Genomic DNA, 14,761 nt, shown 5'->3' with positions numbered 1-14,761 from the left:
CAGTGGGGTCCGGGGCCAGTCCCTATGAATCCTCTCCCAGGATCTCCTTCACAAAGGCAGCAATGTCCGTCTTCTTGGTTTTGTGCAAGGTAAAGAATGGGTGTTCCTGGTAGGAAAGAGAGGTACAGTTTCTAGGGCTGAAGGGGTATAGGAGAAAGTATAAAGTAGAGATTCCCTCTTTTCATGCTCCTCCTACCTGGCCAACTCCTGCTGGTCCATCTAGAACCACTGCCCCTAGAAGCCCTCCGAAACTATCAAAGCTTGTGGCTCTGCCTCACCCTCCTGCCATAGTCCCTCCCACCACACAAACATCTCTTTCCTCAAGGGTACCAGACCTCTGCCCCAGCAGACCCTCTTCCCTTCCTTCATCAGCAAACAGCTCATATCCATCCTTCCAGGCTCAGCTCAAATGGCATCTCCTCTAGGAAGCCTTCTCTGATGTCACAACGACTCCTGTGCCCCGCTGTCACAGCCCCATGCACCTTTCTACAAAGCCTGGGGTGCACTCATGGGCGAAGGTGAAACTACACAAGCACATGCGGGGACCAGGCAGAAGAGCGACCCCTCTACCCTGGGGTGCAACCCTCTTCCAGACAGTCCCAGACAGCCCCACCAAGCCACCACACAACACAGGGGACAGGGCAGGCACTTCCCATGCGCACTCACCATCAGCTCCAGGTAGCTCATGCGCTCTGCAGGGTTCTTCCTTAGGCTAGGAAAGAAGGCCATGAAGTCAGGCTCACATGGAGGAAGTGAATCTAAGACAGGCTGGACTTGCCTCCATTGAGCAGCACACTCCTGGGGCTCAGAGAAGGAGCAAACTGTCTGGGGGTCCCGCCAAGTGGCTTGGGGTCCGTGGGTACTAACTATGTAGCCTGGCAGCAACTTTCCCTGCCTTTCGCAGACCAGTTGTCTCTATAGTGACCCAGGCTAGGTCCATGGCACCAACCCTGGCATGCTTTGCCTAAACCACACACTAGAGTATCTTTTATCAGAAGGGAGGACTCCAGTCAATGGTTCTGGAACATAAAGTCTAATCAAAAAGAGTCAAACTAATCAATGACTTTGTTACTGGCCTCATGGGCCTGCAGTTCTTTTTTTTTTTTTTAAGATGTATTTATTATTACAATTAAGTACATTGTAGCTGTCTTCAGACGCACCAGAAGAGGGCGTCAGATCTCATTACAGATGGTCGTGAGCCACCATGTGGTTGCTGGGATTTGAACTCATGACCTTCAGAAAAGCAGTCAGTGCTCTTACTTGCTGAGCCATCTCTCCAGCCCCATGGGCCTGTAGTTCTTCTTGTTTTCTATTAAGAGGCTTTGAGATGCTCTCTGAGCATCTCTGAGCCAAACATACAAATATTGGTTTGCTCTCACTAGTTTCTTCTTAAAAATGCTTTTCTAAATCTCTTTTGTAACCTGAGAGTTATTAATAAGAATTGACTTTTACTTTCCATGCGGTTATTTAATTATGGTTAGAGAGCTTGGTCTGTATAACTACTTTTCTTACTCTTTTGTAACTTCAAACATCTTTTTTTGTTTGTTTGTTTGTTTGAGACAGGGTTTCTCTGTATAGCCCTAGCTGTCCTCTAACTCACAGAGATCCTCCTTCCTCTGCCTCCCAAGTGCTGGGAACAAAGATGTGTACCACCACTGCCTGGTTCAAAAACATGACTTTTATAAAGCTTCTATGAACATTCTGTAATTCAGTAAAAACTTCTAGACAACAAAAAAGCAACTTCATTATGCATTTTAATGTTCACACACACAGACACACACAGACACACACACACACACACACACACACACACAAAATCCCTCTACTCTTTGGGGTTACCTGATTCATCCTTTTCTGCAAAGACTAGAACTGGAAGCTACTTCTAGGACACAGGTTTTACTCATGCTGGAGTTAGCTTTACCTCCTGCCTTCTAACACTAGGCGGCTCAAGGGTTAACTTGCAGCAGGAGGAGGGGACAGAGCCCAGACACTCACCACTGGCTAGTGAAGTCCACAAACTCAGGAGAGAACTGGTCCGCTGGGAGCTGTGGGGACGGCTCCTCCACCACCTGCTTCAGCTGCTGGAACGGTGTACCCCAAGACTCATAAGGGAATCGCAGAATGGCCATCTCAATCTGAAGGAGGGACAGCAGACTCAGCAGGCTCATTTGGTACCCAGAAGCATGAAGAGGAAGGGACCTACCCATCCTTCCCCAGCACCCCAGGCTAGAGTAGTGATGCTGGCACTGCCTGCCCTCAGTGTTTTTTCAAACACTCTAAAATTGGATGATTTTATCTAACAACTTGGGTTCCAGGTAGCGCGTCAAACGTGAGGAGTGGCAGCCACATACATACACCTTTCCCATAAGGCAGCAGTCAGCAAAGTGCCTCACTGAGTCAAGGCCTAAGCCCCTGTCGCTCCAGCGACTTCCTCTTTAGGACCTCCCAACACACTTCAGTACCCAGGGCTGTCGTTTTTACTAGTTAGGCTAACAGGGAGTGGCGGACTCCTGCGTGGATTCCTCCTGACTGGTGCAGTGGAAGGCTTTGGTGACAGGCTACGACAACCATTAAGGAAGAGGAGATATCTCTATAGCAACTATCCTGAGAAGGGGCTTTCCTGTCAGTCTCCATGCCTTTCCAGCCAACATGGGAACAGCATGGGTGGGAAGACAGTGTGTGTCACATGTGTGCCTACCCACAGGACAGAATTGCACTCAGCATTTCCAGAATCTACTGCGGGACCTCTCTGCAGACTACAAGAGAAAGCTCAGTAAAACCCATATACCTAACCAAAAAGCACCCATATTCCTAACCAGAGCGTGGACCTCAAATATCTTGTCTTCTTTTGTTTTTTTTGTTTTGTTTTGTTTTGTTGTTGTTGTTGTTGTTGTTTCCAGACAAGGTTTCTAGACAGCTCTGGCTGTCCTGGAACTGACTCTGTAGATAAGAGATCCACCTGCCTCTGCCTCTTAAGTGCTGGTATTAAAAGGATACATTACCACTGCCCAGCCTGATGATCTCTTTTTTTAAAGAGAGTTTAGAAAAAGATAAACAAAAAACTACCTCAACACAAAGATGTGTGAGACAGTTTACCTATCACAGGGCCATCCCTGGGAGCCAGCCCCCTATAATGATTGAGTGATGGAGACAGTGGTGGAGATAACACCACTCAGGTCCTTCCTGGCTCAGAGTGTGACCTGGGTCTGTGCAAGGTAACTTCCTTGTGTTCCGAGACACAGGACATTTGTGTGCCCAGAGCTCCCAAGGCCAGAGCCCACCAAGAGGGATGCATTGAACCATGCTGTCACTCCCCGGGATGGCAGCATTTTAAGTGGAAATGTTAGACCAAACATGAGCGGTGGACCTGGAGGGAGAGGTTCTAGAAGACAGTCCAAGCCTTGCTCCTGTTCCTGAAAACCCTACTGCAAAACCTTGGTCCCAGCCTTCAAGATAAAGCCTCTTTAACAGTAACAAAATGTCTTACCCGACAGTCATGAGATCAATCACGGGAACTTGAACATTCTCAAAACAATTAGATAGGAGGAACCAAGAAAGTGGACAGCACATCTTGCTAACTTTGACTCCTGATGGTCAGAACGTCCCTTTTTGTTAAATATCTTTGCAATGGAAGACAGACTACTCTTGCTATATCATTTTCTCACATATGTGCAGTACAGAAGTGTCCCCGTCTTCAAAGAATTTAACTTCATTGTAACATTGTGCTGGCTAGTTTTGTGTCAACTCTACACAAGCTAAAGTCATTTGGGGAACGGGAACCTCAGTTGTAAACAGGCCCCCACCAAATTGGCCTGTGGGCAAGCCTGTGCATTTTTTTTTTTTTGATTGATTGATGTAGGATACCCCAGCTCACCATAGGCATTCAACTCAACCTCTGGGCTTGTGGTCTTGGGTAATGAATGTAACAAAGCAGGCTGAGCAAGCCAGGAAGTAGCACTCCCCATGGCTTCTGCTTCAGTTCTTGCCCAGACTTCCCTTAGTAAAAGGATGCAACTTGAAAGCTGTAAGCCAAAATAAACCGTTTCCTCCCCAAGTCCCTTTTGGTTATTGTGTTTTATCACATCAATAGGTGAATCAGAGCTCTCTGCCAGGCAGTTCTAGAAGGCAAAAATTCATCCCCACACCTGGACTTAGATTTGTCTGATCCAACTCAATCCTAATGGTCTGGGCCCTGCTCCTCCCTCCAAACCAAGGGTCCTTTCTTTTAGCCTCCACAAGCCAGGATCTAGAACCTCATCCTACTGAACCTAGGGAAACACAAAAGGAACCTACAGCAATAGGCTCCTGCTAGGGGGCCCGGGTGGCGGTGGGGAGTATGGGAGACCAGGTGCTTTTTTTTTTTTTTTTTTTTTTTTGAGTGTTGGGAAGGATATTGAGACAGGGTCTCATGTAGGCCAGGCTACCCTCAAATTCACTATGAAGCTGAAGATACCTTTGAATACCTAGAATCACATTTAAAAAGGATGCTACCATAGGAATCATCACAGGGGGGTGCCATCATGCCCAGCTAAGAGTTTACCTTCTTGATTTACTTGCCTGGCAACAACTAAACCTAGCATTGGCTGGGATTTCCTAATCTACACCAGTGACTCTAGGGAAAAGGCTGGCATGGCTGACATCGCAGAATACAGAGAACATCATGATGGTCAGGAGAGGGTCCTACAACTCCCAGATATCCTCTTCCTCAAATGGAAATGTTTGATGGAGCCCACGGACCCTATACAGACATACCCCCACCCTAACAGACCAGCAAGTGCTGAGCCCAGCGCCAGACAGTACCATGGTGATGCCGAGGCTCCAGACATCAGACTTGACATTGTAGCCCTTCTGATTCAGCTCAGGGTTGATCCTCTCAGGCTGCAAGAGAGATCAGAAGGCTTGAACACCCAACAAGGCTCCCTCAACTAGACCATTTCTCTTCTACTCCAAAATAGAATACCATAAGGTTCCCCTGCCTGCATGATATAGGCACCAAGAGCCAGAGCCAACCCCTGCCTTCCCACCAGGCCTCCAGTCTTAAGGATCCCTGCCTTCCTAACAACAGAGAACACGAGTTCATCCACACAGGGATCATAGAGTATAGGTAAATGGTGGCAGGGTCCTGAAGACTGGAGGTACAGTTGGAAAAATCCAGACCACTGCACAGAGGCAAAATTTTGTCTGTCCTCCACCTTGTGGTGATGCCCTGACTCACGGCCATGTAAGGCTTGCAGCCAGCATCCATTGTCTTTGCCACAGAGTCCACCAGATAGCCACTGATGCCAAAGTCGCACATCTTCACATGCCCCTCCTTGTTGATGAGGACATTGGATGGCTTCACATCTACAAGTAGAGCACACCTTTCTCAGTCCATGCCAAATGGGATGCTGCCCTCTCCAGTGCACTGTGGGCCAGCAGCAGGCTACCCGATGCCCCAAGGATTAGACAAGGAAACAGAGGGAGTGAGATCTGCAGCACCAGGCCCCATCACTTGGCTGGATGACAAATCAAACTATACTTCAGCCTACCCCAACCAAAGAGAAACATCAGAGCTCTGGAGACTCTACCTCAAGGCTACCCAAGCTCAACACTAGCTATGGACACAAATCCAGCAAGCAGAGGGTAGTGGGTGAACAATAGGGTGGAGTTAAGGTGTGAGGATAAGTCTGTACATGCAAATGAGCCCCACCCATCCCCTGCCTCACAGGAGGCAGGAACCTCCAAGCAAAGGGCCCCTTGGATGTGAAAAAGACAAAGATGCCCAGAGGGGAAGGTTCCACACCAAAGAGCCAATGACGATGACCCGAGGACAGAATGGGATGGGTGCTGGTCATCAAAGTCCACTTAGCCTCCTTTGTATTCTAGGTACAGTGCAACCAAGTTAATGGGAGGCTGATGTTTAATAAGTACAACCCTGGAGGTGGAAATCCAGACTAGTGGCCATGGGGGGCAAAAGAATCCCAGAAGAGCTCAGGATGTTTGTGTGTGGGGTAAGGGAGCTTGTATCAGATTCCTAACGTGACATGCCACAAGCCAGGTGTTTCACAGCACATGAAATGTACATATGAATGAGAAGCGGCCCATGGAGCCCAGAAAAAGCAGGGACCCACTTAGTTTTTCCAATTCGGAGCAGAGCAGAGCCAAAGGCACAAATGCAGAAAGTGACGTGTGCCCCTCCCTGAGCCTCAGTGGCTGATGGAGGACACTGACCTCTGTGGATCACAGACAGCTTGCTGTGCAGGTGCTCCAGGGCCCGCACAATCTGAATGGGGTGGAAGAGGCAAGGCTGTGGTTACTCCAGGGAACAGAAATGATAACAAAGCAGTAGAACCCCATCTCCTCTAAACACATCCCAGCTTCCATCACCCAGCTCCTGCCCACGCCCCAGATCTGCCCATCATCCTGACTGGCCTAAGACAAACGTGTCAGCTTCCTGCCTTCCTCCTACTCCACAAATCCCAAGCAGTGCCTCCTAAGGGTCATCACTAAGACCTGTCACTCCCCCAGGAGCTACCTCTGGAGATAAGGCAAAAAAAAAAAAAAAAAAAAAAAAAAAAAAAAAAAAAAAAGCCTGAGGCATGGGATGGTTTAAAGGCTTCCAGATGCAAGCAGGATTAAAGGGCATCCTTGATTCCACTGCCCCCACCCTGTAGTGATGCTCAAACCAGAGTTGCCGTCCTCCTCTGGAAACAGTAGGCTCAGAAAGCAAACATCTCCCCAAAGCAGCCTGGACCTCCAATAGCTGTTATGGGGCATGTGAGTACAAGGCAGTGGGGAATACTGAGCTCCTTTCTTCAAAGTAAGTGGGAACGTGAGAGCTGCTCTCGAGGGCTTGGAACCGGGGAGGAGACCAGCCTGAGAAGCCCCATCCCTGGAGCCTCTTCAGTAAGGTACTGCTCTCAGGCTTCAGAAGTACTGAGCCTTAGAGGGGACAGCTGCTCTGCCAAGACTCAGTCACACAGCAGGTTCTGTGCATACTGGGTAGAGCGAGGCCACTCACAGACACAGCGATCTCCCCCAGAATGTCTTCCGGAATTTTCATGTTCTTCTCCAGCACCTTCCGGTAGAACTTATCCAGGGAAGTGTCCATGAGCTCCATGCAGATCCACACATCTCCCTATGAGAACATCCAGTGCTTAGCTGGTCCAACAGTGCTGCCCAGCCCTGGACAGCCTACAGGCTCCCAGTGGCTTCCCCAGCCCTTTAACAGCCTAGCCTTGAGTACTGGGTCCAGCCTCCACCTGGGAAGGGGATGAACCTTCTCACCCCTCACTACTACCATCTGCCTTTCTGGCACCTCACCATGCAGTTCATGCCCTTTAGCCCTAATCTCCTCCATCCGTGCCCTGATGCACCAGTGTTCCGAGGGAAGCGGGAACCTAGTGTGTCCTGAGACTTTCAAGCCAGGACATAAAGGGACAAGAACCAAATTTCTTCACTGGCAAATGACCTCTCTTCTCCCCAGCAAACCTGCATAGCCTTGGGATGACATGGCTGACACTTGCACAAGGTGCTCAGCCCACCACATGAGATGCACGAAATGGGGTCTGAGCCACCACTGGGACTTGAGAGGGACCCAAAGGAAAGCCAGGGCAGAGAAACATCACGGACCACTCAAGAGCTCCAAGACGGCAGGTCACCACAGGAAGTCCCTGCTCCATCCTGACTCTGGCGCTCACTTCATGCTATTTCCAATACTATATGCTTCCAACTGGCCCAGATGGCAGCTGTATGCTCTTGATCCTAGACCTCACGCCTTGCTTTACTCTCCATTCCTCTACCCTAACATCCAACTATTTAGCCCAGATCCTCACCCCTCCACGGTGCTTTTCCCTTGGGGGCCAGCCCTGCATGCCCACTATGGGGCTAACTGACAGCAGATGACCACAACTACAAATCTTAGCTGCCACGGAGTTCCAGGCCCCTGACTACAACCTGAAGAGAACTGCTCAGACACCTGCTTCACCTTCAGACAAGGAATCTGAGGCACAGAGTTGGCCTCTCTCAAGATCCCAGCTGAGCTGTGTTAGGTGGCAGGGGGCTCTCTATACCTTGGGGTATAACTCCCATATACCCAAGGTCCCAGGAACTCCATACAATAGGAGTAGAATGGCAAGTTGTGATTGGCAAGAGGTGAGCAGAGACAGAGCCTACCTCTCTGAAGAGGGCACCATAGAAGGTGACAGTGTAGAAGCAGTCGACCGTGCGCATGTTGATGTCTAGGTCCATAAGCAGACGTTTCTGCTCCTGTGAGTTCACGGTGGCCCGGATGCGCTGTAGGAGAGCCATATGTCAGGGTCACGTCTAGGCTGCTTGTCCCTGCCCAGTCCATGAAGGCCAGGAACCCTGAGGAGTCCATGGCCTGGACTTGTCTGAGAAGTTCTGCCAATGCCTCCTCTAGTGCTACTCCAGGTGGGTGAAGCCCTGCTTACCTTGACAGCCATGATGGTACCACTCTGAGCATGCCGCACCTTCTCCACCACCCCATAGGCTCCGCGGCCTAGCTCTGAGATGGTCACCAAGTCATCAGCCTCCACTTCGAAGTTCTTAAGAGGCAAAAGGGAGAGGTGATTGTTGACCATCAAGCCAGAGACTGCCTCTTGTCCCTCACCCAGAAAAAAAGCAGAGGACCGGCTAGTCAGATTTGAGCTCGAAGCTGCTATATGGCATCCTGTGTGACCCTTTGGAAATCTGATCTCTATAAATCTGACCCTGCCACTGATCTCTATAAAATGGGTGCAAAACCAAAACCTCGGAGACGTTGGGAGAAGTCTTCCACACACATCTCAGCAAAGGGAGCTATTAGTCAATCATCTACTGAATGTTTGTGGGAGTTCCCTCCCGAGTGAGAGACATGGGATTACACAACTGGACTAACAGAACACCAGACAGTGATAGGGGTTGGGGAGGGAGGACTTTCCAAGAAGAGGTTCCCAGCATACTCTGCCCTGGTGTATATCCCCAAATCAGGCTTCTCAATAGTAAGTAGCCTTCCAAGGCACTCAGGGGTATGGACAATATGGAGTCTAGGGTCTGACCTGGGGTATGGGGAGACCTCGAGCCTGCATGTCCCACATGCTGTTTCCAGGTGATACAGAATTCATGTGGGACCCATAGCCCACACTCTGAAGTAGGTAGTATGACAGCTCTGAGCTCCCCACACCCCTGTAAGGCAGGTGGAATGTACTTCTTCCAGATAGGAGGTCTAAGGGCAGGTAGCCCAGGGCAGCAACCACCAGCAAGATAAGAGATAAGCTCCTCCCCAGAGCCCAGCTCTGTCTACCACCCAGAGCCACCTCTCAATGGCCCTACGGAGGCCTCTCAGTGTCTAATCACCACCTACTCTGTCTCCGATAGTGATGAAGGTCCGGGAGTCCAGGTTCCGGGGGGGTCTGTGAAGGAATCAGATCAGTAAACTTCTTTGAGAGAAGGAACAATAGGGGGCATGAGAGTGAAATACGCTTCCACAGCCACCTCAGCTCATTGATTATTGAGCATCCACTAGGTAAAAGTGTAATGGTGCTGCTGTTGCCAGGCAGCCCTGACAGAGACCCCAAGACAAGGACCGGGAAGGCAATGGGGCCAATAGCCAATGCTCGTGAGACCCAACTGGAGCCACCCAGGACAGGATGAGAAGAGCCTGCTCTCTCGCCACCTCTGACCCCAGTATGCCTACTTCTTACTCATACCCCTGGCCTCCACCAGGAGGCCTCTCCAAGTCTCAGCAGAGTGAGAAACTTAAGGGGGACTCACGTGGGGTTGGACACAGGTGGCTTGGACACACAGGATATCCGTAAATCCTTTTTCCTTTTGGATTTTCCTGAAGTGGAGAAAAGACAGGGATCTGGTCAACGTTTAGTCCTGGGCTGGGCAAAGCTAGGGACAGAGGTCACTCAGGCCCCTGGTCCTCACTATCTGACACCCCCCCTCCATACACACACACACACACATACATGTCTCAGACTCAGTATGATCAGTACCCAGAGGGCCTCAGGGCTTTGAGGTAGGCAGCATAGTCCCACTCAGGCTGAGGACCAGGCCCCACCCTCCTGGGAGCTGCTCTGCAGCTGGGAGGCACCAGACAGCTGTGCCTATAGCATACATACACACTCAACACTCAAACGCTCAGCTATGCATGAGTTTCCAGGCCTCTTACTGCCAGGAATGGAATGTTGTCTGCCCAGTACCAGTGTTCCCAACCACACAAAAGCTCGTGTCCTACGTCTCTTGTTATGGGCTGAGCTGTGTCTTTCAAAACTTATATGCTGATGTCTTGACCCCCCAGTACCCAAGAATGTGACCTTATTTGGAAAAGGGTTTTTTTTTTGCAGCTAATTAAATCAAAATGATATCATTGGGGTTGGCCCTAATCTGGTGACAGGGCTGCTGAGTGTGTTTGAATGTGTGCATGTGCACATGCATGTGCATATGGAGGAAGAACCCCGGGTAAGTGTTCTCCCAGCTCCACTGGTATCCTTATAGTAAAGGAAACAGATACAGAAAAGGAAGATAAATGAGCCACGGGAGATGCCACCCCTTAGCCAAAGAGAGGTTTGAAAGCAAGCACAGGCAGAGCCTTCCTGTGTGGCCTATGAGGACTGCCTACCCTCCTCTCCGATTCCTGCTCTGGAAGCTGCCCACTCTTTGGCTGTGGGACTCTATGACAATAACCCTTGCCGTACTGCGTCCTTCCAAAAGGGTCAAGCTTCATGGGGGAGTGCCTGAGACTGAGTTCTATTCCCTGCTCACTGTATTTCCACACTCAGAGCCTCAGTTTGCCCATCAGTCAAACCAGAGCATAGACACCTGTGAGGGCAATGAGGACATGGCCTGGTGCATGAACGGCTGGTATGAACTGCCCTAGGATTTCCATCTCTTAGGGCCACATGGCTCAGTACCTACCACTGGCAGCAAGCACTGACTCTTTCAGTCTCAGCTTCTCCAGGAAGCAGGGGCTCTGAGCCCCACAAGGGGAGAAAACATGAGAGAGAAGCAAGATGAGAGAGGTAGCCATGACAAGTCTCCTCGGTGTCACACAGAACAGGAAAGCAGTGACCAAAAACCTGCCCTTCCCAGAGGCTTCCACTGCCTCCTGCAAACTGTTGCCAGCTTACTCTGGTCACCTAGCCCTAAGTCAGGAACTGACCACCATACCTACCACCACCTGCCCGGGAGACCTCTGCTCCCGAAGCCACAACTAAAACAGTTTCTGGCATATCCAGCCATAGCCACGCACAATACAGAGCTTGGGATGTAACTCAGGCAGTGAGGCCTGTGTATTTGGGCCAGCCCAGGGTGTCTCTTGAAAGTACCCACCAGAAGACCAAGGTGGGCAGCTGGGCTCACTGCAGTCCCCTTTGGTGGGGGGCTCTCCCTGTGCTGGAGGGGACAGGTTCTGAGTCTCATGCACCTGTGGGTCCAAGTCTTTGCCAGGCACCACCTCTGGCTACATGTGCTAGGGGTAGGGATAGACAGCTGCAAAACCTTTGCATATACCCAGACTGGCATGCATGCAGGCTATTTCTCTACATTTTGGCCTGCACTATCTAGTTTTCATTCCTGACATGAGGTTCTCTGTAACCAAAATATGAAATATTCTGTAATAAAATACACAACTCTGCTTAGAACATCTAGAGTCACAGCCTGACCCCCATCCTGGCAAACCTGTCTAATTAGGGCTCCCACTGCTCCCAGCCACATCACCCCCACTTTCTGCTCTCTCGTGTCTCTTGCAATGGATTGGGAGACATTATAAGCTATGCCTTTTGCCAGGCCTCAATCGCCCCATCTGTCAATGAAATGCCCATACCTGCCTGCTGGCTATAGTGGTGAGGTTTTCTTATTGTCCCAGGCTGGGCAGCACACAGCCTACCTACCCTAACAAGGCCACCAGCCTGTTAGGAATGACCTGAGCTACCAGGGCAGCTATGCCAGCTGTCAGAAGGAATGGGCAAGGCCGCCATGGAGACAGCCCAGAAAGAGGCCTCGAGCCACCAACCACGGCTGGCACTATCCAGTGCCAATGTCAGGGCTGGGCCCAGATGGTCAGGCAGCCTGGGGCTACCCAGGTGTGGCCCAAGATGGTGACTGTCACCACAACAAACAGAGGCTCTTGGCCACCATGAGCAAACCACAAGCCTGCCAGGATCGCGGGGTCCTTTGTGTAGGCCAGCCCAGTGCTAGACATCAAAATAGCTCACTCAACCGCACAGCAGCTTCTCGGGCAGAAAGTGGGGACACTGAGGCCGAGAGGTATTCAACCACTAACCTGAGGCTCCAGCCCTGATAATGAAGTACCCACAGACAGGATGACATCCTGACCCCCTCACCTGCCCTTACACCACTGTCCCCTCAGACCTCCCGCCACCTTGTTTCCCACCGTATTTGCTTCGCACGTAACGTTCTCTCTGCCCTTCAATCCTATCCAGGCTGGTACCTGACCCTGCACTTGATGCTGTAACTTAGTCCTCTTGCTGTCCCTGAATGTTCCCAGCCTCTGCTGTTACTCCTCACAGTTACTTTCCCAGGCAGGTCACTCTGGAGGCAAATGGCTGGGCTCAACCCTCACTCAGACCCTTTTTTTTTTCTGCACTCTCAGACACATGATTACACCTCTCTGGGCACCAGGGCCTCAGTGTGATGTGTAGAGGAATGGCAGACCTCCCAGGACCCGGTAGTGCCCAACGGAGGATCAGGAGTTGTAACTGAGGTCACCATCCATGTTACACCTCCTTCTCAGTAGCTCCACGAGGGAAAGTTTTTCACTGATCCACTGTACAAGTCAAAGAGGAGAGGGCATTGTAGGCAACTGGTGGGGTATGAATATGACCCTGAACAGGCTCGCTTGCTCTAACATCGGACCATCAGCAGGGATAGCCAAAGAGCAGGCCATGGGGAGCAGTCACCATAAGAGAGTAAGTCCCATCCCATGGTTTCCAATGACTAAAATGGTACCCATGCCTTGCTTATGATCCCCACCCTTACCACCAGAGCTTCATAAGACTCCTGGGCCTGGGCAACCAAACTGGACGATAATACTGCCTGCCACTTAAGTGTCAGAAGCAAGATGTCCTATCTGCCTGCTCAGCTGGCTGTCTACATGCAGCAGTCATTCAGAGAACAAGCTAAGCCATCCACAACTGAACCGGATAAACTGAGCACAAAAAAGATGGGCAAGCTTTTCCAGTGAGCAGCTTGCCCTGGGTAGATAAAATGTGCTAGCTTCAGGCTGGTGAGATGGCTTATCCGGTAAGAGCACTGACTACTCTTCCAAAGGTCCTGAGTTCAAATCCCAGCAACCACATGGTGGCTCACAACCACCCTTTATGAGATCTGACACCCTCTTCTGGTGCATCTGAAGACAGCTACAGTGTACTTATTTATAATAACAAATAAATCTTTGGACCGGAGCAAGCAGGGACTGAGCGAGAGGGGCCGACCGGAGCCAGCAGAGGTCCTAAAATCAATTCCCAACAACCACATGAAGGCTCACAACCATCTGTACAGCTACAGTGTACTCATATACATAAAATAAATAAATAAATCTTTTTTAAAAAATGAGCCAGCTTCAAGTGCCTGGAAGTCAGCAGGATAGGGTAACCATGGAATGATTGAGCCAGGTCCTCTGGGCCAAGCACAGATGAAAAAGGGAAGAGGCTGTGGCTGCGGAGGGCAGAGCCCCAACCAATTCCAAGACCAAGTACTGGCCTCATAGGTCAACATAAGCAAGAGTTTTCCTTTGACCAGACCTCACTACACCTTCATCCTGAGGGCTGCCAAGATGCTCATTTCCCTTCAGCTACACAAAATTGTTCCTCTGATAGGCCATCCATTCCCACTCCCATGGCAATTCAGTACATTATCATGGATCCCTGACACCACCATCTACATTTTTACTATGCCCAAACCTTGCTGCTAATATCCAGGGGCCTTTTCAGCCTTGTCTCTAAGAGCCTGGCCTGTTATTGCACATTTGCTGACTCAAGACAAACTCCTGAACTTGATGACATCTGCAATGGTGCAGTTGACCAAAGCCAAGGCTGTTCACATAGCCACACAGATGGACAACACACAGGCTGGGGCAGCCAGAAAAACACTCAGCCACATAGACTCTGAACTGTCCTAAACCAGCATCTCATCAACCACCATACAGAACTTCCCTTCCACTGAGAACCCAATACAAATGAAGCCAGAACCAAGAGAGAAGAGGCACGGTGGTCCTAGCCATCCGACTCCAGTTTCTTCCACTTCTCATCCCAAGGATACCCTGTAGTTGACAGAGTGGAACAACCTGGGCCTCTGTAGGACAGAGGGATAAACACACTTTGGGCACGCCAAAGTTCAATTTTATTTATCTGTATATTTTAAGGCAGTGTCACGTAAGACCTCATTGTATACTATACAGCTGAGGATGACACTGAATTTTTCATTTTGAGACAGAGTCCCATGATGGCCTCTTTCTGCTCAGTGCTGAGATTAAAGGTATGCAGCACCATGGCTAGATGCAACATTGAACTTCTGCTCCTCTTGCCTCCACCAGATGATTGCTAATAAGCACAACTTTAAAAACTGGAGATATAACTCAATTGGTAGAATGTTTACCTAGCATACATGAGGCCCTGACTTGAATCCCCAGAGACTCTGAGTTTGACCTTAACACTACATAAAACCAGGGGGTGGGCCATATTTGTAATTAAGTCTCAAAAAGAAGAGAGAGGGAGAAAGAGAGAGAGAGAGAGAGAGAGAGAGAGAGAGGGGGAGG

General features: G+C 50.1%; 1 protein-coding gene across 2 annotated transcripts in view; it reads right to left on the bottom strand.

Annotated features, from left to right (window-relative positions):
- The window catches only part of Map2k3 (mitogen-activated protein kinase kinase 3), a 25,852-nt gene continuing 11,091 nt past the window's right edge, over window positions 1-14,761 (bottom strand). For both annotated transcript variants that reach the window (XM_031352821.1, XM_031352820.1), the window contains exons 4-14: window positions 9,754-9,820; window positions 9,344-9,392; window positions 8,433-8,546; window positions 8,155-8,274; window positions 7,001-7,117; window positions 6,211-6,262; window positions 5,216-5,343; window positions 4,801-4,878; window positions 1,996-2,135; window positions 667-712; window positions 1-106 (exon numbers count right to left, since the gene is read on the bottom strand). In XM_031352821.1, the coding sequence (XP_031208681.1) occupies window positions 23-106; window positions 667-712; window positions 1,996-2,135; window positions 4,801-4,878; window positions 5,216-5,343; window positions 6,211-6,262; window positions 7,001-7,117; window positions 8,155-8,274; window positions 8,433-8,546; window positions 9,344-9,392; window positions 9,754-9,820 (995 nt within the window). In that variant the 3' untranslated portion in view covers window positions 1-22. The remainder of the gene's footprint in view (window positions 107-666; window positions 713-1,995; window positions 2,136-4,800; window positions 4,879-5,215; window positions 5,344-6,210; window positions 6,263-7,000; window positions 7,118-8,154; window positions 8,275-8,432; window positions 8,547-9,343; window positions 9,393-9,753; window positions 9,821-14,761) is intronic.

Source organism: Mastomys coucha, unplaced genomic scaffold, assembly GCF_008632895.1.
Source record: "Mastomys coucha isolate ucsf_1 unplaced genomic scaffold, UCSF_Mcou_1 pScaffold5, whole genome shotgun sequence".
NCBI classification, from domain to species: domain Eukaryota; kingdom Metazoa; phylum Chordata; class Mammalia; order Rodentia; family Muridae; genus Mastomys; species Mastomys coucha.
Note: the sequence above shows the minus strand (reverse complement) of the source record. Positions and strands in the feature narration are given on the sequence as shown.